The 24,262-nt window shown below is 40.6% G+C and overlaps 1 protein-coding gene across 1 annotated transcript; it reads left to right on the plus strand.

The window, feature by feature from the left end:
* Positions 1 to 3,312: 3,312 nt before the first annotated feature.
* On the plus strand, positions 3,313 to 4,308 carry NEUROD4 (neuronal differentiation 4). Its single transcript, XM_039216981.1, has one exon. It carries the CDS (start codon positions 3,313 to 3,315, stop codon positions 4,306 to 4,308), a length of 996 nt encoding a protein of 331 aa, XP_039072912.1.
* The last annotated feature ends 19,954 nt before the right edge of the window (positions 4,309 to 24,262 follow it).

The following is a 24,262-nucleotide window of genomic DNA, read 5'->3' on the forward strand; positions in this document are numbered from 1 at the left end:
GGATAATGTTTTATAGCATTTTAAGTTCCAAATCTTATTTTTATCTGTCCTGCAAGAACCATGTTAAATATACCTTATCTCTATTCTATCAAAGAGGCGATGGAAGATCAGGGAGCTATGTAATGTTTTGGTATCAGCAACCAGGAATCAGAACAGTTGGGACTAGACTGCGTGTTATTCCAGCTTCCATGACTTCAAACCACACAGTATACCCATGGGATTCTCTTAGAGCTAATGGACCAGAATCTGTGGGAAGAGAGTTAAACTGGAGCCATCTATGTCCTTTCCATGGTTAATAAGAGAACAAAGATGAAAATTGGTTGCCCTTTACATTGGTTTAGCCAAAGCCAGTTGGTTCTTTTCCTTCATATCTGCTGATAATCTGATTTTAAAGCAACTCTTTGACTCTTACAGAAACGACTGAATTATGTTAAAGGCAAAGGATAGTCTACTCTATTCTCCTAATCCTACTTCTTGGTGGGGGTGAGGATTGACAGAGTTTGGCTAGAGTCCAGAGGTAGGGAGGCAAGGATAATAATAATAATAATAATAATAATGTAAAAGGTCAATTACAGACGCTAGTGTAATATTAAATTTCAGGGGCAATTCAGGAGACTGCTTTCCTCTCTGGCATCTTCCTTCTCAACTCTCCATGCATGTAAGTATGACCAAGAGGTAATGATGATGATTAAGAGGAGATAAGAGAAATAGAAGAGAAAAAGGATAAGGAAGCAGAGTAAGGGAAGGTGGGGGAAATAAAATGGTGGAAGCAATAAGAAAAAAATTAACAAGAGGAAGGAATCCTGGAATATGAGAGTTAAACACTGCAAAGAACAGGTAAACTAGCCTCCCTTTGGATGATGGTCATTTCCTGGTGATTTAGTTCAACTGATCCACATCTCCTGAAGCCAAAGTGCCTTTCTTTCTTCCTGTAGCTCTGGTGGGAAAAAAAAAGGAGAAAAAACATAAAACCTAGGATTTAGAATCAGAAGAACTGGTTCTATGTCCTGCTCTATCAGCTCTATATCTTTGCATTTCCATCACTTAATCTCTGACCCACAGTGACCTCGACTACAAAACAAGCATAAATCCCCATTTCCCTCAAAGGTTGGCTATAAGGCTACACAAATGTTATCATAATTACGTGTGGAACATTACGTTTCCCAAGCCTACTCCATCCTCTTTGGCCTCAGAGTGCACCTGCCTCAGAAAGGTCTGTGTTACTTTAACAGAAAGTTAATTAGGTCCTTCACCCTCCCTCTGGATATTGGGCTGAGTTAGAAGTGCAGCTCAGCACACAAGCTCCATCATCCATATTAAAAGTGGGATTTTCTAACTTGGCCTGGGCAGCCAGTTGACCAATAGGTTCCAACGTGTGTTTTCAATAAAGCTGCTTACCCAGGAAGCCTTATTAAGTGAGTAAGTCAAGCTGACATGATTTCCATGCTGATTAACATGAAACCTAGGCTGTTTTTGCAATGCAGTAACATTAATTATTTATAGGAGGTAAATGAGGTTATCGGGAAAACAAGCTCAAATTACCAGAAACAAATCAAGTAATATATTTATATTTTTAAAGTCTATGTGCTAAATCCCGTGCTCACTGATCTGAGGCTCAAGCTTTAAGGATCAAAAAACATTTCTCATGCTCTCCCCTTTCTGACATACAAAAGTGATGGAAGATTTAGCGTTTCTTTTCTTTTCTTTTTTTTTTTTATTTATTTCTAGGAGAGAGAGAGAGAGAGAGAGAGAGAGACAGCGTGAGCAGGGGACGGTCAGAGAGAGAGGGAGTCACAGACTCTGAAACAGGCTCCAGGCTCTGAGCTGGCAGTCAGCACGAACCCACCAACCGCGAGATCATGACCTAAGCGAAAGTCGGACGCTCAACCGACTAAGCCACCCAGGCGCCCCTAGTGTTTCAAAGACTGAGTTGGTAAACTGGCATGCTCCAATGGAGGCTCTCATATACTTTTATTGTAAATTACATACCTACAAATTGCTCAGCAAATCTGAAAACAATTCACCTTTCCAGAATTGACCATAAAATGTTTACTAAACCACCAGTCTCTTCTGGTTTTCAAAGTGCAATGTTTTGTTTTTGTTTTTTTTTTTTTTCAAAGAAAATCCTGATTAAACAGTATCTGTTAGGCAAGTGAATTAAAGTGGTCAGGGTATTTCCATGTTTGTCTGAAATAGTCCTCACCTATGTTTGCAGTCACTATGTTCTGTTTAGAATTTGCTCCAGGTTTTTCATTTTTAAGGAAGTATTATAATAGTTATACTAAGATAATCTTGACTAAGTTTTGTAGACCTCTGGTTTATAAATCTAGATGCTGCCATATTCTCGTCTGATGGTGTGAGATGCGGGTACAATGAAAGAGTTTTCTCTTTAACATATAGGTGAATTTTAAAAAAAGGTCAGTGGCAACCCTGCTCTCTTTTCGTGATCCTTTTAGACACCTTGTCACTGACACCTCTAACACCACTACACCAGACAGACCATAAGGTGCTTGGTGAAAACCAAACTGTTCTTCTGGTGATGGTGAGAGAAATATTCATGGTCACGTGGGGGTACCAGCCAGTTGTGGCATGGCTCTTTCCTAGGATGCCTGAAGCTAAGAGTTGCCACGGAGTCAGTGGGAAACATGGAGTGTTATATGTTAGATGTATGTGGTATATCTCTAAATAAAGGCTGGGAAGTCCTCTGGAGAACAAATTAGTCCAAATGATCTCAGCACAGTGTTTCATTTATTTTGTGGAGTAAAATACAACAGTTTGCTTACTTACTTGTTGTTTGATGCTTTTTAAATTTTGCAATAATTATAATTATATACAGGTTTTAAGTTTTAACTACTTTAGCACCTTTTACTTTCAGAAGTTTCTCTATTTGGATAATAATTTATATGTTCTCCTTCTCTATTTCCCTTTTTGATCTATGTTCAGGAAATAAGGAAAAATATGTTTTGACTATTATACCAGTTATTTTTGCATAAAATCTCCACAAGACAAGGCACCAGAGAATGAAAAGAATAAAGCACTGGCACTACAATGAGTAATCAGGTCAATTTCCTTTTTATAAAGTTGATTTTCTTGTCTAAGCCATAGCTATATTAGTGTTCTGGGCATTTATTTGAGTCTTAGATTACCTATTGAGAATGGTGAACTTGGATTAGATAATCTAGATAATCATAAATTGAATCCCAGTACAAGTCTATGTTTTATATCTAAGACATAAAAAGAAAGTTGAGTTTTAAATCAAAGCAGATGTTCACAAACACTAATCATTGCTGTTTCCTTTTCCAGAATCTGGAAATGGCAAAACCTTACATGAAACCCAAGGAGATGACAGAGTTGGTCCATACAGCGTCCTGGATGGACAAAGCTCTGGGCTCTCAGAGTGAGATGAAGGAGGAGGAGAGAAGATCAGCTGCTTATGGGATGCTTGGCAGCTTAGCTGAAGAGCATGACAGTATTGAGGAGGAGGAAGAGGAGGAAGAGGATGGGGAGAAACCTAAGAGAAGGGGTCCCAAGAAAAAGAAGATGACAAAAGCTCGCCTTGAGAGATTCAGGGCTCGAAGAGTCAAGGCTAATGCCAGAGAACGGACCCGGATGCATGGCCTGAAAGATGCCCTGGACAACCTGAGGAGAGTCATGCCATGTTACTCTAAGACCCAAAAGCTCTCCAAGATAGAGACTCTTAGACTGGCCAGGAACTATATTTGGGCTTTGTCTGAGGTCCTGGAAACTGGACAGACACCTGAAGGGAAGGGCTTTGTGGAGATGCTCTGCAAAGGGCTCTCTCAGCCTACAAGCAACCTGGTGGCTGGATGCCTCCAGCTGGGCCCTCAGTCTGTCCTCCTGGAGAAGCATGAGGAGAAATCTCCTATTTGTGACTCGGCCATCTCTGTCCATAACTTCAACTATCAGTCTCCTGGGCTCCCCAGCCCTCCTTATGGCCATATGGAAACACATCTTATTAATCTCAAACCCCCAGTATTCAAGAGTTTGGGAGAATCATCCTTTGGGAGCCATCCCCCTGACTGCAGTACACCACCTTATGAGGGCCCACTCACTCCACCCTTGAGCATCAGTGGGAACTTCTCCTTGAAGCACGATGGCTCTCCTGACCTGGATAAATCCTACGGTTTCATGCCACATTACCCCTCTGCAAGTCTCAGCTCAGGGCATGTTCATTCAACTCCCTTTCAGGCTGGTACCCCTCGCTATGATGTTCCCATAGACATGACCTATGATTCCTACCCTCACCATGGCATTGGGGCCCAACTTAATACAATCTTCACCGATTAGGGAAGTAAGACAAGCATTTCAGAGGATAATATGGAGACGCTTCCCTTCATTCAAGTGGGTTGAGCTGAAGATTCAATGACCTTAAAGAAACCCTATAGATAGATATCAAACACAATAGTCCCAGTCCATTGAGGCCTTCTTGCACTTGCCACCCTCTTTTCTCATCAGCTTATCATACTGTATTGATTCCTTTAGTTAGGGTCCTCAAGTGAAATTATTTGATTGTTTACAATTGTGGAAATACAACAGAAGCCCTGGGCCCTATTCTAATGGTGCCAAAAACTCACGATCTATGCCACTTAATTTTCCATTTCTGGCCTCTGTTTACTTACTGGTAAAATCAGACAACGGGTTCAAGTCTAGATGATTTCTACAGTCCTTCACAGTTCTGAAATTCAGTAGCTTTGGTGATCACTCCTATAAACTTACTGAAACTGAAGAATAATAGGAAATGAACACTGTGTGTGGAATGATTAGACAGAGTTGCCAAAGGAGCACAAGATGCATTTCTCTCGGGGACTTGATAGGACTTCTATGCATCTATCTAAAAATAGCCTCCAAAGGCTAAAATCCTAACTTGGCTGTCACTGTGAATAACAAAGCGTGTTCTTTAAGAGATTAGCTCTGTTTCTTGTTGGCTGAAGGCTGAACATCTCTTTATTAGTAATACGAGAATGATAATAGAGATCTCGTACCAACTTGATTCTTGATAATATTTCAAAAGCACTTTTCTCAGTACTAGAGATGGGGGAAACAAGCCAATGAAACAGACTCCTTTGACCAATGGGACTAGAGAAGTCATCTGTACCATTTCATAGCTTCTGTAACCAGGAGGCTCTAGAAATTCTGAAGAAGCTCAGGTGCTGCTATTGGAATCAGCAAAGAACCCAGGTCATATTCAAGAGCAATAAAATGGCTATTGACTTACCATAGTTTGGGGATTCACTCTATCTCACATCTGCCCATAGGAGAACCAAATTTTCTTTGGCAAGATAAATTTCATTTGGCTATGGAAAACATGGTTAAAACCACTGACCTCTGCCCACATCAATATTATTATATTTTCTAGAGGGGTAAGCACCAATCAATTTATGACCGAATGAATTTTTCCAATGCATATACAATTCCTTATCTCCTCTTCCACTAATTGTTACTTCTTCTCCACTTCTAAAATATAATATGTTATTACATATTGTAGATAACATTCCAAGTGAGCAGACTTAAGGATGCAGAAATCAAATCCAAGGTCAGTGAATGCTTTTACCAATTTATGTCTTCATCACAGGTTTATCCTAATTTGCAGGATGTTTATTTTTCTTCATGGAACTCCTCTATTGTTTATATCAGCATTAATTTTGTCTCATTTTTTTTTTCCAGAAAAATGTGATCTGAGAAATTTCACTGTCCTGTTCCATCTGCCAGGACAATTATTTAAAACAAACTAAAAGCCTACATGGCTTACTTGATAGTGGATCATATCTTGCTCCTGCCAGAGAGGATAAGTTTAGGATGTAGGGTACACAAATAGGGCCAATGAATAAAATTGATAAGGCAGATTAGTATGTCTTTTTCTACAGCTCAGCTATCCCCCAAAACCTGCCAAACTATCTGTGGATCTTGATTTTTTTTTTTTTTTACCCTCTTATTTATTATCTTCTTACGGTCTAAGTTATTGTCTTTCCATTTGCTTGCAGCGCTAACCCTGCTGTATTTTGCACCCTTGGATCTTAGACCCCCTTGAAAGTATCCTTGCAGAGAGATCTTAAATCCCACCAACCACAAAATGGTTCCCTTTTCCTAGTGGAAAAAGGCAAGTTCAGTGTCTGTAGAGCCAGCCGATGTGCTTTCTGAGTCTGTACCGGCACTTACTTTTGTGAGAGGCTGTGGGGGATCTGTCCTCGAAGCTGGCATTTTGTGGCATTTAAGTTTGTAGATAATGAATGTTGTTGGAGTTATTTATTAGATATTATTTATTTAATTTATTTCTCCCTTCCTTTTATGCAAATTTCTTGGGCTCCATACATGTGCTTGCAAACCCTCCCTAAGACTTCCTTTGGAGAGTAGCTCATAATTTTTCTAGGAATTCCCAAGTTTGGGGTGAGGGGAAAAGAAGAAGTTAGTGCAGAATTACCTGAAATGGTTTTATAAAAAGCAGCAATAATTTGAATGGCTATGCAAGTTAATATTCTTAGATTTTTTTTCCTCTTCATTCGAAGATGAGCGAGTTATTTTTGGGAATCTGTTGTTTATGCTTTTGTGGAGTATGGTACCCATGAACCAGGCCTCCCTGGGATTGTTCAGAGAGACTTTCTAATTGAATTAAACTTTGGGAGTGCAGTATGATTAGAAAGAGCCCTCTCTTTGTTACCCAGGGTGGTCTCGTTCTTCAGGGGACTTTATCAAATCAAATAAAAAGCAATTGCTTAAACTTTTGTAAAAACAAACAAAACACAACCCAGACTGTTTCTCCTCCCTTTTTTCTAGCAGAAATAAAGCTGTGAGTTTTATTAGACACTGTGTTGCATTGTCTGTCTTCAAAGTTTTTCTTCACCTTCTTCTATCCCTTTTCTTGGACTCATGTCCTGTAAGCAGCCAGCAAGAACACAGGCCAGCCTGTCAGGCAGATTTACATCCCATATTTCAACTCCTCTTTTCAGAAGGTTTGAAAGGTCTGAACCAAGTACTACAAACCTAGATGCACTGATCTCTGTCACACACATAATCAACTCCGTAATCAGCAGTTGAGAAAAAAGATCTTCCCATTTACAGAAATCTAGGGTGATGGGGATTCTAAGCCACTGAAGCGCAGAGGGGTGGACCATAAGAAGATGCACACTATTATCCAAAATTGGGCCCACCAACTTTCCAAAATTTATGAGCTATACTTTTTGGCAACTGCTTCTTAACATCTCTTCACTTGACTTTTTTCTTTCAGGGTCCCTTTATTACATAAATAAAAATGCTGATGATAAATGATTATGATGATGATAAAACATAGTTGCTTAGTCAAAGGAGAGAGTTGGTTTAAAATATTTAAGAAAAAAAATATGGAATGAAAGTCATTCTTCCACAGCTCTCCTCATCTGCCTGGTACCCACACTCCAACTTGAGACCACTTGTTATGTTTTAGTTGATCAGATACCAGAGACCTACTATGCATGTGAGATAATATTAGGTGTATTATGTACAAATACGAAGTTGCATTATTTTCTCCTTTTTCCATAAGTAGTTAAAGACAACACAGTTCTCCACATTACTTTTTGTTCATTTCGACACATACCATGGGACATTTTCTTATGTCATAAAATTTTTAAATATTTTCTTATAGCTGGATGGCATTTCATGTTAAAATGAAAATCAATTACATAATTTAGATTTTCCCAGTTTTCACGATATTGAGTGAATAATCACGTACACATGTCACTTGACACTTGTGAAGAGAATCTTTACAAATGATATTTTAGAGGAATAAAGATAAACTGACAGATAACAACAATCACATCTAGCAGTTATTAAATGCTTACTAGATACTGTCATTTTTCTAATGACATACACGTATGAATTCATTAAATCTTAAAACCATAATTATAAAGGAGACACTATTGTTATTCTCATTTTACAAACTAGCAAGCTAAGGCATAGAGTAATCTGTTCAAACTCACACTGCTAGTTAATGGTGGAGCCAGGATTGGAACTAGTTGGCTTTTCCAAAATATTTGAAATGGTTTTTTGTGGTTATTTGCCTGGTAGATACATAATGATATCATATCTGCAAGAAGCCAGAGCAGGTGGAACTTTTTGACGTCTCTTGAGCTATTCTTTACATATGACATTCTGTTGTATCTGTGACCAGGCTGGCCCATACCCAAACTCCGCAATAGAATCTGAGAAGACTATCCTTCCGTGACAAAAGCTCAACTTTGTATTGTACGTTGCCTATGTAGACTATGTAGATAGAGGCTAGCTCACAGAGCAGTGCTTTGTTGCTTGAAAGTGCCCATCTTTCAGAGGGCCTAAATCTATTTCACTGCTCTCATTTCACAGAACTTGAGTACTTTAGGAACAAAGTTTTACCAGGGAATTAGAGAAATGAAAATTGCAAAGTCTTCTGTCAACAAAGGAGCATCCTAGCTTCAAGAATATTTTTGTCCAGCTATAAAACTTTAAAGTACAGTTTGTCACATTGATTGCAAACATTAGCTTTAGGATCAAATACATGATATTTTACTTATGCCATTTACTGGTTGAATAATGTTTTTTTAATTAAAAAAATTTTTTTACATTTATTTATTTTTAAGAGACAGAGCACAAGTGGGGAAGGGACAGAGAGAGAAGGGGCACAGTATCAGAAGCAGGCTCCAGGCTCTGAGCTGTCAGCACAGAGCCCAACGCGGGGTTCAAACTCACAAACCGTGAGATCGTGATCTGAACCGAAGTCAGCCGATTAACCAACTCGGCCACCCAGGCATCTCTGAATAACGTTTGTTAAGTTGATTAATCCCGCAAAACCTCAGTTCCCTCAAATTTAAAATGGCAATGACAGCAATGTCTATGTCACAGGGTTATTATAATGAGCGAGTTGAGATAATACATCCAGAGCACAGAGTAAGGATCTAATAAGTGGTAGTTACTTCCACCCATGTTATTATTCATTATTCTTCAATAATATTTATGCTAACTTTTCTTCTTTGCCTCCAATATCTGATTGGGGGGAGTGTTGATGGTGAGTGTAGCAGGCTTAGGACACCCATAGAATTTTTAGTTAAGAGAGTTGGATCAGGTAACTTGGGTTTGAAACTAACCGGTTGAGTAGTCCTATGTAGTTCATTTAACATTTCTATGCCTCAGTTTCCTTCTGTTTAAAACAAGGCATAACAATTCTACCAAACCCATTGAGTTGATAGGAGAATTCAAAGTAATGATAATACCAGTGAAGGGTTTGCTTCAGGTTCTGGCACAAAGGAAGCAATTAACCATTGGCACAAAGGAAGCAGGTAACCATTATTATTATCATCATCGTCATCATCATCAGGGAGAAGATGGGCACAAATGAGGGAATCAAGAACAAGAATTGAGAACAGGGACAAAACAGAGCCTTTGAATTTATACGGTAAATCACTGACTGGAGCCAACACCAAATTCAAGCCTTTGACCTGAAGTCCATACATTGAATATATTATATTCTAACTCATCACAGGAACATCTTCAACAGAATTCCCCAAAGGCAAATTTTCTGAATTTAAGAAATAGGAAACACTGTGTTTTTCTTTCTTTTCTGGAAATTGGTATAGAGTAAAAGGAGACTTGTGGTAGCTTTTTTTTTATAGAGTAAAAGGAGACTTGTGGACCGTCATCTGGCCTGAAGCCATGTAGAAAGAGAATGCTATTCCATTACAATACATGGTACTTTATTTCATTCAACTTTACAAATACTTATTGAGTATTTCCTGGGGATCAGGCACAACGCCAAGTGCTGGGAATACAGAAATAAATATAGGATCATGCTTTGTAGGTTGGTAGTTTGGCAAAGTATAAAATAATAGAGCATTTTTACACAGTTATCAATATTGGCACAATATTGATATTGGCCTCACATTGTGAGGCCAATATTTGAAGTATTATAGATACTGCTTGATAAAGGAGGAAACTGACCCTCAGAAGTGTTGATAATTAACTAGAACAAGTAATCAGTTAGAAGTTAAGTCAGAGAAGATCTGATTGCTATGTTGTTTTGTTTGTTTTTAAATTTATTTTTGATAAGGGAAGACTTTATTTATTTGGGGTTAGGCTAAACATACTCTGAAATAAGGTTAATGGATTATTATGACAATTTTGGATAACTCACTGGTTAAATTAATTAACCCCTCAAAACCTCAAAAAGCAACCTTTAGTTGCTTTGCTGACATTGCTAAAGTTAATCACTACGAATATTAAATAAAGCAAGGAAAATTGTGACCAAGGCTAACTGCAGAGACAGTAACCAAGGGGGTAAGCTGATCATAAAAATTAAAAGAATCCCATCAGCACTGTATTAGTACACTTAAAAATAAAATATTTGATCCATGCCTCATAAGTGTGTAAGAAAATAAAGTTACTAAATGTGAATTGGAGAAAATTTTTGAAAGACTCAACAAAGGGAAGAGAAAATTGCTGTTTATTGACCATCCACACCAGGTCACAAAGTCAGTTCACAATATTGAATCAGTCTTCAAAATAAGCCACTAAAGGAGGTTCCAGACAGTGCAGAAACAAAAACGAGGACATGGCAAGCCATGGAAACTCTCAGGGCTTCTGTTTTCTCATTAATAAAACGAGGTGATTATACCAATAGACACAGTTCATAGTTCCATGAGGGGCCAATGTCCCTATTCTCTGACAGATGACCACATTTTGGGGTGAGGGGAATGAGCAAATGATGATTAAGTCAAAGCTGATAAGTAAAGCAAAAATGGAAAAAGGAAACACATGTAGTGTTTACAGTGTGTGTAAAATGCCTTTAAAAGTTAAAATGAAAGTTGGGACCCCTCATTATGAATACCAGATAGCTATTTTAAGGAACTGGGGTGTCTCCAGTTTGTTATCAATTTAAAGGGTGGTTTCCTAGCAGAGACAATGACCGCAACACGTTTGGCAACTGAAAGTCCCATGTGCTACATTGAGCTAAAATAAATTTATCAAAGATCAAATTAAGAAATTGCGTTTGTCCTAGAATTGTGCCCTTGCCCTCCCTTAAGTGGGAAAGGATTTACCTGGTTGCAGATACAGCATGTTCTCAGTTATCCATATGAATAATCCATGCTGTGGACGACCGATGGAAAATAGTTCACATGAAGCTCGTTTCTCCATGCCCGCTGATATGTTCCTACATTTTTTTTGTGTGTGTGTGCGCACACATAGGAATGTGTCTACATTTAAAAAAACCTACATCAAGTTATATATATGTGTGTGTGTGTGTATTTGAAGGTATGTGTTGGTATGTGTTGAACACACACACACACACATACACACACACACACACGTCCATGCATATTTACATATATGAATGTGGTCTAAAGTCAAATGGCAACCCTTTTGAATCATTTAATTTTTAGCAAGTCTATATGATGAGTTCTTTCCTTCATTAACTCAATGATAATAACAGCTAGAAGGCGAGGCTCTGGCAAAGGGAGGTGGAGGCAGAGAGCTGGGGAGGACGTGGAGGAGAATCTAGTGTTTCCCACTGGGCTGGACCCGGAGGGGCAGCCTGATATGGTAAGTGCTCTTCCTTGGTCCGAGCCTGTCCTCTCTCCTCTGAGAGCTGGCCTCTGAGCTGAGGCAGATCCAGGGCAGGCAAGCACGTGGCTGCCTCGCCAAGGGCCAGGCGTAGCCGCAAGCTGCTCAGGGACTCCTGGAGCAGACGCTCCCCTAGCTCCCGCTCAGCCTACTGCTGCCAGCCGGCTGCTTTCCTCCTGCCAGACCCCTGGGCATGCTGATGGGAATGGCACAGTTACCTAATCCCTGCCCAGGGAGATCTAGGACACAGGCAGACAGATGGAGGACCAGGGGGATTCAGAACTGTTCAGTATTGGAGGAGCAAAGGAGACAAGCCTGGGAGAGGTTTGGTGAATGGGCCAGGCCTAAAACGAGGTTCTAAAGTCTCCTTTTCTTCAAGCAACTCAGGCTGTGTTGTCACCTGAACAGAAGCTCTGGAAGAAAGAATCCAGACCTCCCCATAGCTGCTGCCAAATAATCTGAGAAAGAGCATTCACTGACCCACAGAGTCTGGGTTTCCACAAGAGACAGTAACTCATAGACGGGAAGTGGGAGAAACAGAAGCCAGGAGAGTCAAAGCTTCAGGAGGGCCCACACAGAGGGGTGACAGAGAGTCAGGGACACAGAGATCAGTGGAACGCATGCGCATGGCTGCCACGTTACCTTTCCTTATTTCTCAGTCTTCACTCACGCAGTGTCACCCTCATTGCAACTGCCCTGGTTCAGGCCCTCGGGATCTCTATGTCTGGATTCATGCAGCAGTGTAGTTTTCAAACCTCCAATCTTTTTGCACCCAATGTCTCCTCCTTTCCCCAACCCATTCCGACTGACCGTCTACAATTAAAGCCAGGGCCAAGTCATTTCTTTGGTCAAAGACCTGCGTGGGTTCTCTAACAGAATGAAGTTTAGCTTCCCAGCCTCTTCTTTAACCCCGCCCACCACATCTAGTCTTGGACTATGCTTCCAGGTATAAATACCACTACTTCTCTCCTCACTGACATCAGAAGCCACCCATTCCACTCCACCACCCTTCTTTGCCACCTCGTCTTTTTTTTTTTTTTAATGTTTTATTTATTTTTAGGAGAGAGAGAGACAGCGTGAGCAGGGGAGGGTCAGAGAGAGAGGGAGTCACAGACTGAAACAGGCTCCAGGCTCTGAGCTGGCAGTCAGCACAGAGCCTGATGCAGGGCCCGAACCCACGAACCGCGAGATCATGACCCAAGCAAAAGTCGGAAGATCAACAGACTAAGCCACTCAGGCGCCCCTGCCACCTCATCTTTAAGTTTGCGTCACTTCTCTGGATTACTCTTCCTCTAATCAACATGAAGTGAGATAGCTCCCTTTCTGTCGCTCCTGCAGTGCCTTTCCCTGGAGCCCTCTCTCCTCCACCCTCACTTACCAAAACTCTATTTATCCTGCAAATCCTAAATAAAATTCCCCCTTGATAAAGCCTTTACAAAGCATCCCTATAATAATTACTGCCTCCTTCTTTATCATTTATATTTATGCTTATTTTATTTACATTATCTCCCCCTTCTTTCTGTATATTTATTTAATTATTGCCTCTTTCTTTGCAGTGGGGAATCATGGAAGTTGATCTTAGAAATAAAGTGCTAACACCATGGACTACTACATGGCAATGAGTATGAATGAAATCTGGCCATGTGTAGCAGCATGGATGGGCCTTGAGGGTGTTAGGCTGAGCGAAATAAGTCAGGCAGAGAAGGACAAATATCATATGTTTGCACGTATAGGAGGATTAGGAGGAACTTAACTGAGGACCATGGGGGAGAAGAAGGGGGGAAATGGTGAGGGAAAGGGAGAGAGGCAAACCATGAGAGACTCTTGAATGCTGAGAACAAACTGAGGACTCATGGGCGTGGGGGGGAGGGGGGAGATGGGCATGGAGGAGGGCACTTGTGGGGATGAGCACTGGGTGTTATATGGAAACCAGCTTGACAATAAACTATTTGTAAGGAAAAAAAAAAGAAATAAAGTGCTATTTCCACCTACATCTCCTCCACTGGATTATAAGCTCCTTGAGATGACAGGCTGTTTTATCCACTTGTTATATTAACAGCTCCCAGTGTACTTCTTTCCCTAGAGTAAGGAGGAAATAAAGCACAATATTTTGAGGGGCATCTAAACATGTGCTGGGAATTGTGACGTTAAGTTAATATCCCACAAACTCACATAACTTTGGGAGAGAAGGGTTCTTTCTCCCTCTAGTTATAGATGATCACAAGGGGTTTCCAATAAGGCCAAGTCTACTTAACCTGTAAGAAGGGAGATAGTAGCGTGCTTGGGTGGCTCAGTCAGTTGAGCATCCAGACTTCATCTCAGGTCATGATCTCATGGCTTGTGGGTTTGAGCCACATGTCGGGCTTTGCACTGACAGTGTGGAGTGTACTTCAGATTCTTTGTCCCCCTGTCTCTCTCTGCCCCTCCCTGTTTGTCATCCTCTCTCCCACAGATAAATAAACATTAAAAATATTTTTTTAAGAAAGGGAGTAGTGACTTTCTGTCAGGGTGATATTTGGGCCAGTATATGTGTGGATGAAAAAGACTGTAAACATTTCATGAGTTTTATCTACCCAATGTCCACCATGCCATTGACTATAACAAAAACTTGGCTATCAAAAATCTTTATTTAGACAAAGCTAGAGAGATCTGTTCACATAATATGGAGTAAAATACAGAGACAAATGAAAGAATGTTGAATAAGTAGGGTTTTAGAAAGAAACAAAACCAGAGAAACAGAAATAAGTCAATGTAAAGGCTGAGGGAGCCTGGGGAGGAAAGGATGGAGAGATTAGGAAGTCTAAAAAAAGAGCAGAATAAAGGCAAGATAGGAGTGTGTCCTATTCTTCAGATGGGACAATTCCAGTATTTTTAGATACTGTTTGAGGGCCTAATGCCCCATGGTAGTGGGTGAGGGTGGGGTCCACATCAGGAAATGGGCAGAGGCTGTCTCTGCTGTGTCTCAGGAAGGAGCCCTGGGTCTTGATTACTGCTGCACAAAATGCTGGGTACCATCATACTTTCCACCAAGCCTCCTTGAGGATAGTCCCCTGTTATCTATCTTCTGTGCAACAGGAATATCACCACCATAACTCGGTGTGGAGAAGACCAAAGACTATGTGTTTCCAAGTATCCCCATTAGCTAGAAGACTTATACTACAGTATGAAGTTTTCCATTTGGTCACTGGTTATACCTTCTTCAATGACAAGGTACAGCACACAAAAATTTGTTTGCTGATGAGGTGGGTGAATACATTTCTCCAGCCCACGTGGCCACTGAGGTGGCCAGATGATGCTTTGGGCTTGTGAGTCTGACAAACTCTGCCTGAAGTTTAGGTTTGTCACATGATCTCGTAGACTTTGGGCAAATTTCATAAACTCCTAGAACTTCAAAATCTTAATCTGCAAAATGACAGTAGTATCTTGCAAGATTTTTGTAGCCTTAAATATAATTGTTATAATACATATATCATGAGACCTGGCACATTGTTAGAGTTCAATAACAGTAATCTTTAGTCTTTGTCATCATCATTATCAACATCATTCCCCCCGTGCAGGTACGATCTTCATCACGCTGGGCAGGCGGAAGGACAGATTAATGCAGAGGCAAAAGTATGAGAAAAGGTGACCCACAAGGGTACAGATAGTACTGGATAATGACTAAACCATCAAATGGAATTACTGGGTTGTAGGCTGGAGTGTGTGACTCAGCTGGAGACTGAGTACAAAGGGTCCCTAAGCAGAAGCATCAGGGACAAACAGGGGGCAGCTGACACTGTGCCCACAGTTGGCACAATCCAACAAGGTTTTCAAGGACAAATGAAAAAAAAAATCAGTCCTGAGAGGGAGCACCGCTGAACCATGCTGCCCTGTTTTTGAGCAGCAGCTGCAAACAGGGATAGCAGTGGCAGCTGTTTGCAGAAGCCTTGATTCCCAGGGAAAGTGGGCATCAGGCTGAGCAAAAGGGAGGGAGAGACAAGCAAGGAGCAATGCCCCGGGTTCCCAGGATGGCAGATTCCACTGCACAGGAATGAGGGCCTGGGCAAGGAGGGAGATGCATGTGGTAGCAAGGAGGGGGTGCTCTGAATGTGAAATGTTGCTCAGTAGTGACAGTAGGCTGGGCGATCAGTAGAGGAACTAAATTAGGGGGTCAAGACCTCCTTAGCCTCTTCTGCCCTTAGGTTGCTGCATACACATGGGCAGATAATGATCACAATAGCTAATATTAAGTGAGTGCCAACCAGATGCCAGGCAATGGTCTTCATTTTTTACATATATGAAATAATGGAATTCTTACTATAACACTATGAAATCAGTGCTGGTATTGTCTGCATTTTATGGATAGAAATTTGAGGTGAAATAGAAATACAGAGTAAAGCAGCTCTATCAAGCCACCTAATAAGCAAGTGACAAATCTGAGATTTAACCTGGGCAGTTCGTCACTTAGCTTGAATTTTCATTCATCACTCTCTATCAGTTCTGTCCAATAGAACTGTCTGGAGTTACAGAAATGCCCTACAACGTATAGCGCTTGAAATATGGATGGTGCAACTGAGAAAGGATCTTCAATTTTATTTAATCAAAAATAAGTTGAATTTAAATAGCCTCACACAGTTAGTTGAGGCACAATGGAGAATATAGCTTGATACTGTCTTTTTAAAGACAGATCTCTGTGGATTAATTTCTTTCCATCTCAAAACTGTGGGTTTGCATCACAAGGTCATAAAGTATGAGAAGTGATTTCCAACATGTGTGCACATATGGATGTCATGGATCAATTATAACTCTTTCGTTATACTGGACGCTCTTCAGAACCCATGATGACAGAGGAGGATGCTAGGTGGTCACTGTCAAGTGCTTAGACTCCTCATTTGGGAAGAAGGTGATATCCCTCTCGGGACTCTAGATTGTTATATAGGGAAAGTGCCAGGTGTAGGCATCAGAGAGAAGGGGATGCCGTTACAGAAGACATCTCTTCCAGTAACACTGCTTTTCTTTCTTCACCCACACCCTGTTGCTTTCCATCCACATAACATCTCCCTCATCCCTTAAGTCTTAATTGGTGGAGGACCACTTTTGCAGTGTACTTAAGATTTTAACCAGCTTTTGCTAAAGGCTTGATCCAAGTCACTTTTGCTGCACTGGACCCTCTTGTCAGCAAATATGGATGGACACAAAGGAACAGTTGTTTTTCCATTCTAAATATCACTGAAGAAGCCCTCGACTGGCATCCGTGGTACATCTTTGCACACAGGAAAGAGTCAGAAGCAGATCAGAGACCAGGGAAATGTTATTTCCTGCAAACACAAGAAAAATAACAGCTCCCCAGATAATTCTTGAACTTGAATATTTATTTGAGCCTTGCGACACTTGAATAAGTTATCTTGACATCAGCCTAAGCCTCCGGAAACTCCAAGGCTTTATTTGACAAGTACTTTCCTAATTAATTTCTAAGTAACCTATTCTCTCTCCAGGTCCCTGCTCTATTGTCTGCTGAACTCCTACCCGGATTTCAAGAGATAGCTCCAATATCACTTGTCCTGGAAAGATTTTTTGATTCTTCTCTTAACACACATCTCCCAGGCTGGGTGAAGTTCCCCTACTCAGTAAGCTAATGGCTCCTTTACTCATGCTTACAAAACATTCCCCCCTCCCTACTCCATTCTGCTGTACTGCTGTATTCCTAAATCTGTCTCCCCTGAAGACTGTTAGCTCATCAATAGTAGGGAGATAAATTACAGATCTCTGTCCCTAGTACCTTGCAAAGAGCTTGATATATGGCAAGAGTTTAATAAATATTCATTGAATGGACAGAAGAATAAATGACTGAGCTAGAGACAAGATCAGACTCATGTGGCAGAGCAGATCAGTGTTTCTGACAGACCAACCCCAAGGTCAGGAACAAGGGAGCCTGTTCCCTGGACAAGCTGACCTTTTCTCTTCTGAACAGAATAATCAAGGACAGACTCTCTCCTCCTCATTCCCTGACACCCCCATAAAATTCTAGTCCTTCTAATTTTATCCTCACATTTGCTGCCCACCCCCACCCCCTTCCTGCACAGTTCCAAAACACTTGGCTTCTCTCTCCCTGGGTCCCAATTGTTTCTCTTTCTATAGCATCGGAATCTCATTGTCATGCCTGCCTTATTCCCTCCTGACCTCTCAACTGCCCATTGTTAGATGTCAGGGGGGTCTGGGTGGCAGCTGGGCCCCAGCAGGGCAGACCTGGCGTCCCCAGGGCATCCCTGGCAGGTGCTGGAATACTCAACAGCCGGGCCTGATATCCCCCACCCCCATCCCCTTCTCTATGTCCCCTTCTCCCTTCCACAGGCTCCAGCCCCCTCTCAGGGGCTTTTAGGGCCTGAATGATCAGCATGGCGGGGTATAGGCTTAACTAGAGAAAACAGTTTGATCTTTCCACTGAAAAAGTTAAGGTCTCTCCTCCTGGCTATTTACACTCCTGTGCAAATATCTTCTCACTCAGGCCTTCTGTGTGCTATTAGCACTACCACATGATCTGAGACCTTTAGATATCGATCCAGTCATTCAAAGCTATAGTCAATGCTACCTCCACAAGACAGGCTCTCTCAATTCCAGCATCTCCCTTCCCCTCTATGGCTCTTTCAAATACCTTGCTGTTCTTCTGCCGTAGCATGGATCCCACTGTTCCCTCATTGTAGATGGTGATATGTGGGATAGTATCCAACAAACCTAGTCAGTCCTTAACAAATAAGAACTAAATACTGCACACCACCTGTGTGCTAGTCACAGTTCACGAAGTTTACCCTCAGGATTTCATTTTGTTTGATCTTCACAATAATGGATTTCAGGGGTAGATATCATCATCAACCCCATTTTGCAGATTAGGAAACGGAGACTCCGTGTTTATTATTTGCTCAGCAGGTGGCAGAACCAAGGCTTGACTTTGTGGTTTTACATTACATGATCTTTCTACTAAAGGTCATTAAATATTTAATTAAATTTTATTAATGGAATTGTTAAAGTCTGATGATAACACAGACGTTGGGGACACAGACTGCTTGGGACAATAGAGAAGTTTAGATATTAGGAAGAATAATTCCAGTTGTAAGAGGGGAAACTAACTGTTAACTGCACTTTGAGCAAGGACAAGGAAATCCTTATTTGTATGGGGCTGGGTTAAGTAGGGGTCTAATTAGGTAGAAGGATGTATAGAAAGGTCAGTTTTTTATTCTTTCACTTCCTCATTCCAATTCTTCATAGCCATGTTTTATCAACACCTCCAATGACACCAAAACCAATGCCAAGTAGTAAGTGAACTTCCTCGTCCTTGGAGAAAGAATTTTTTCCATTAGATGGAACATTTCTTCGTTGTGTCCTATCCTCATTCTACCTCTTATCCCCTGCACTATGAAGCCCATAGGTTCTTTTAGCTGGCAAAGCTGATACCAAAATGGGTTCAATTCCTGAAAGAGGTCTGGTTTATAAGCTATTTACTCTGAGCCTTCTCAAAGTACTGTATATGATTATGTATGTATAATACATAATCTGTATATGATTAAGACTGTTAGCCAGGCTTTAACACTAAACTTTTATTCTTAACTGGAGACTTAGCTACATTTTCCTCACTCCTCTTTGTCACCGCAGGGTCCTGGGCCATTCTACAGGGTGTGAGGGATGTGGAAAAAGGAGGCACAGTGAACACGTTACATTTTTCTGCTGGAAAGAAAGATAATAAGACTGGTAGTTCTTTTTCAGTTCCCAGCAGAGGTCTGTGGAGTATTCTTCCCACCTACATATTCATGTTGGCTCAAGGAGACAGCCAAGCAACTAATTAGGTAATTCCTCAATAATTTTTACTCTGGGGAAGACTGTTTACACAATCAAATATTCAGATTCCACTCTTAGATTTGAACTGTACCCAGAGCTGACAAATAGACAATTTGTCAGTCCCTGGGGCAAGAGAATAGATGTAAATATAATACATAGATAGTAGCTGGAAGCTAACGATTCTGGGCAGAAGGAATATATTCCTATTCCTTGCTCCCCCAGCCAATGCCTCACCTCTGCCTTCAGTCTGGAAGTACAGCCCTCATCCTAGACACTTCCCATTCCGGTACCAGTGTATTGTAAGTAAGTATGTGTTTTTAAATTGAATTGCATTTTTAACATATAGGAGTTAATTTATCCCTTGAATAAATCCTTCATCAGAAAAAATTTTAACTGCAGACTCTTCAAAAGCAAACTCACCTTATTTTCCTCTTTTTAAAAAGTGATTATACCTTGGGACTTTCTTAAAATGAGTCAGACCTGTATATCTATAATTACCCTAAATTACAGGGTAATTCTTGGCTTTCCAAGTTTCTAAAAATTCTATTCTCAATAATCATTGATATTAATTGTTTGCAGATCATTTTCCCATGCCTCAATTTCATATCTGAAAGATAGAGGAGGGGAAACATGAATTTCTGTTCTATCTTGACAAAGGTTATTCCAATAATAATTGTGTGTATTTCTAGAGAAACTCAAGGTGGTGCTAAAACTCATTTGTAGCACAAGTCTGTAGCACTTCACCAATATAATCTGCATTAGAGTTTATCTTTCTAAGGTGTTTCAGTGAAACAAACAGCAAAGTGACATCTTGCCATGAGGACTAGAATGAAGATCACCAACTTCTAGTTCAACTACTTACCTAGTCTTAGGCAAGTCCTTTTCTGCTTCATTTACAGAATAAAGGTCATTTCATTAGATGAGAAGCTAAAGAGTGTGTATTATTATAATATACATTTTAATTATTCGGGTTGTCAGCAATTAACTGTTGGATAAGTACCACATAAGATGCATATGTATGCAAATGTGTGTACACACACACACACACACACACACACACACACACACTCATTGTCCAAGACAGACATGGATTCTCAGAAAGAATAGAGGCCAGTATCATAAGGAAGATAATACATATATTTTGTTTTGGGCTGCGCTTTCTTGTTTAGATGATCATTTGTTTATTTGCTTTTGTTTCTCCTCCTCAGCAAACACAAGGTATTTTCAAAATATATTCTTTTAAGGTCTACCATAAATAAGGGGTAGATCCAATTCTGGACCATATACTTATTAATGGACCTTACTTTAGCTTCAAAATAAAAGATTTTACAACTCATAATGGCTCAGTTAACTACTAAGCTCCTGGAGACCTACTCCAGCTGGTCCAGGGGTCCCTGAAGGATGGATGGTGTCAGTGAGAGAGAGAGAGAGAGACCTGAGATTCTTTCTGATCACCAGGCAGACATCTCTTCCCTGTTGGTTTTGGTGTCTTCATTTATAGGTCAAACATTAAGATGGCATCAGAAAATGGAATTTTTACAATGGATAGTTCTCTGTGATAAGATGTTTTGGGAAATGTACAGAAACAGGTTTTACCGAAGTATTCTTGCAGAACTACCCCAATTATAGTGAGGTTGAGTAACTAAGGCAATAACAGGGTGTTCTTAGTGAAAAACAGGATAACATACACATTTTAATAATGCTAAGATTAAGTCATAGGTTAGGTTATAGATACCCTTATCCATCCTCATCACAGCTGCCAGAGTAAGGGAAGGTGTTTGTGGAATGTAGGCTTTAGGGAAGGGACTGTTATACATGACCACTTAGCAAAAGTATACGTAGTGACTTATGTTCTGCGTTTATCTGTTCCTTCTTTCTAAGTTAGGCTCTTTGTCTCCGGGGAAGACTTGATTTTCCAGTTATATTCCTTATGGCACCAGAGAGCCAACCATACCTTTAAAGAGTTTAGCTCATATCAAATACATAGAATAGCCTCTTCAAGTGCATTTACTTTTGTATCTAGTTTTATGATTTCTTGAATATCTAGGGAATGAGAAACATTTTTGGTTAGTTGATTTACATGTTGAGCTGTATGAACCTCTTGGACTAACGCAACAGTAGAAACAGAATTGAACATGTAAAGGTCAATCTTTTATGAGTAAGGGTCATTAGCCTGTTCATAGCTCAAGGGAATTATGGAGGGAAACAGGACCTGCCAGAAACACGATGTCAGTTCCCATAATCAAAAGATGAAGTTCCCACAATAGTTTCCTTCACAAGGTGCAATCATCATACCAGGGCCAGAATAAGGGGACAAGTCACTCCTGATACCAATCGACAAGGTACCTTGGAGGTTGGTGCTCAAGCAGAAATAATCGAGTGGGGGTGGATATCGGTCATCATCTGATGGCAAGAGGCCATGCAAACTCGTTTTAACCTCACGAGGAGCTTTCTCGACTAGTGGGCTCAGAATGGCTACCAACACTCAGCCAGGAGTCCTCCTCCTTCCAATTGGAGGGCTGCGAGTTGGTGGAAAGAGGAGCAGAATTTGGAGCATCATTCTCCTAGGTGGATGTTATTGGTAAGAAAGATCCTACCGTCTGCCTTTGGATTTTGCTTCCTAACTTTGTTGCTATGTGATCTAGGGAAAATTGACTTAATACCTCCAGGTTTTAGTTTCTTAATTACAGAATCAGGATAATAACAATCTATCTTCCAGAACTTTTATAAAAATTAAACACGAAAAGGTGCTTAGATTAACATGTTATGGTAGCACAGAAAATGTTTTCCTTGATTGCTTTATTTCCTTTCTCTTCCCCCAGTTAAGACCTTATGGAGAAGAAGGACTAGTTAGGTTAGGTAGGTGGTTGTGAACAAGTGAAAATTTTATATTCTTGTTTTTATTCTGCTAGAGTTTTTCACCCCAATTCCCTGTTATTTCTTTAGGATTTCAATAAACATTGCTAAATCTATAGCATGAGCTCTCAATCTTTACCCTGGAATCATGGTATTCCATACCTTGTTTCTGGGAATGATCTCCAACTTAAAGGATTCCCTCCCTTCTATGCTTTATGCAGAGTCCTGAGACAGAAGAAACACCTAGAAGTTCAGTCTGTTACCAATTATCAACATCACTAAAACAAATTTTATGAGATATAATCTAATATGAATAACTTCTAAAATTTATACTATAGAATTCAATCCTTAAAAGTTTATACATAATAGGCTGAATTCAAATTCAACTGACTGGGTGACTCCCAGATCATGAATTGAGGTGCTTCAGGTAAGGGAATGCACTGGGAAAGGAGACAGGTGGTTGCTTTCCTGGCCCCAGGCAAAGGGAGAGAGCTTGGCAATCTGTAGTTAAGGACATGACTATTAACTATGCTACTCTTTGGAAAACCTTGCTCTTGATTTGCTTTGCAGAGCTTTTTATAGACTTTATTATACATGACATACACTACTTTCTATATACTTTTTAAACATGTTTATTTATTTTGAGAGAGAGAGAGAGCACACATGCATGAGCAGGGGAGAGGGCAGAGAGAGAAGGAGAGAGAATCCCATGCAGGGTCTGCATGGTCAGCACAGAGACAGGGAGCTGGACCGTGGGGCTCGAATTCATGATCCATGAAATCATGAACTGAGCCAAAATCAAGGTCAGTGGCTTAACCAACTGAGCCAGCCAGGCGTCCTGTACTATATACTTATTTTTTTTGAGGGGGGAGGAGTTGTGGAATAAATGAAAAGCTTATGGGGAAGCATTTAGGTAAGGATGAGAAAATAATTTTTAAAAATTTAATGTTTATTTATTTTTTGAGAGAGAGAGACAGAGCATGAGTGGGGAAGAGGCAGAGAGAGATGGAGACACAGAATCCGAACCAGGCTCCAGCCTCTAAGCTGCCAGCACAGACCCTGACACAGGGCTGGAACCCACAAACTGTGAGATCATGACCTGAGCTGGTCAGACCCTTAACTGACTGAGCCACACAGGCACCCCGAGAAAAAGATTTTTTTTTTAAATGAAAGAGCTACAGCCTGAAACTGACTTCTCAAAGCCAAAACAAATTCTGAAACTCCTGACTGTAGCATGATTTTCTTCCCCTGAAGCATATGTCAACATTTGCTCTTTTTTATTTTTTAATTTTAATTCCATGTTAGTTAACATACAGGTTTATATTAGTTTCAAAAGTACAATATACTGATTCTGCTCTTTATTTTATGTGCAGCCGCCTGCTGAATTCTGTAGGCTTTAAGTATTCACAAATAATTATCAGTTTCATGATACTAATGAACCATAATCCCCTCTGTGGCCTACTTCATCTCTAATCCCCAGTAATCCACATCTCTTACACATGGTGGGCCTTCACCAAATCTTTGTTGCTAGGATGGTCATGAGATGGTCAGCACATAGTGTAAGCGCTATGTCCTCCGCAATTCCACCCAAAACACTAGAAAGGAAGGAGATGTGGGTGGAGAACAGTGTTCTTTATTTTCTTTTCCTCTTTTAATTAGAAAAAAAAATCCAGGCACCTACATAGCATAATTCTTTTTATGTTTCATTGGCTACAATTGGACCGTCTGCCAGTCCCTAGCTGGCAGAGAGACTCATTCCTTGTATTCTTACTCTGTCCCTGGGGCAGCTGCAGAAGACTGGGAATAAGGGAAATGGGAGTGACAACTGGATAAGCAACCAACTATGTCTGTCGGAGTAACACTCAATCAAGGCCGTGGATAAACCACTGCCTCATAGTTCTGATATGACAGTGATTTGCCCCAGCTAGTAATAAATACCCCATCTCCCAACCCCATTATGGGTTTTCCCATGGTGGAACACATTGTTTAGGATCTGGGGACACCTTAGGGGTGACGA

The sequence above is a fragment of the Hyaena hyaena genome, unplaced genomic scaffold (assembly GCF_003009895.1).
Source record: "Hyaena hyaena isolate Hyena2069 unplaced genomic scaffold, ASM300989v1 scaffold_663, whole genome shotgun sequence".
Lineage (NCBI taxonomy): Eukaryota > Metazoa > Chordata > Mammalia > Carnivora > Hyaenidae > Hyaena > Hyaena hyaena.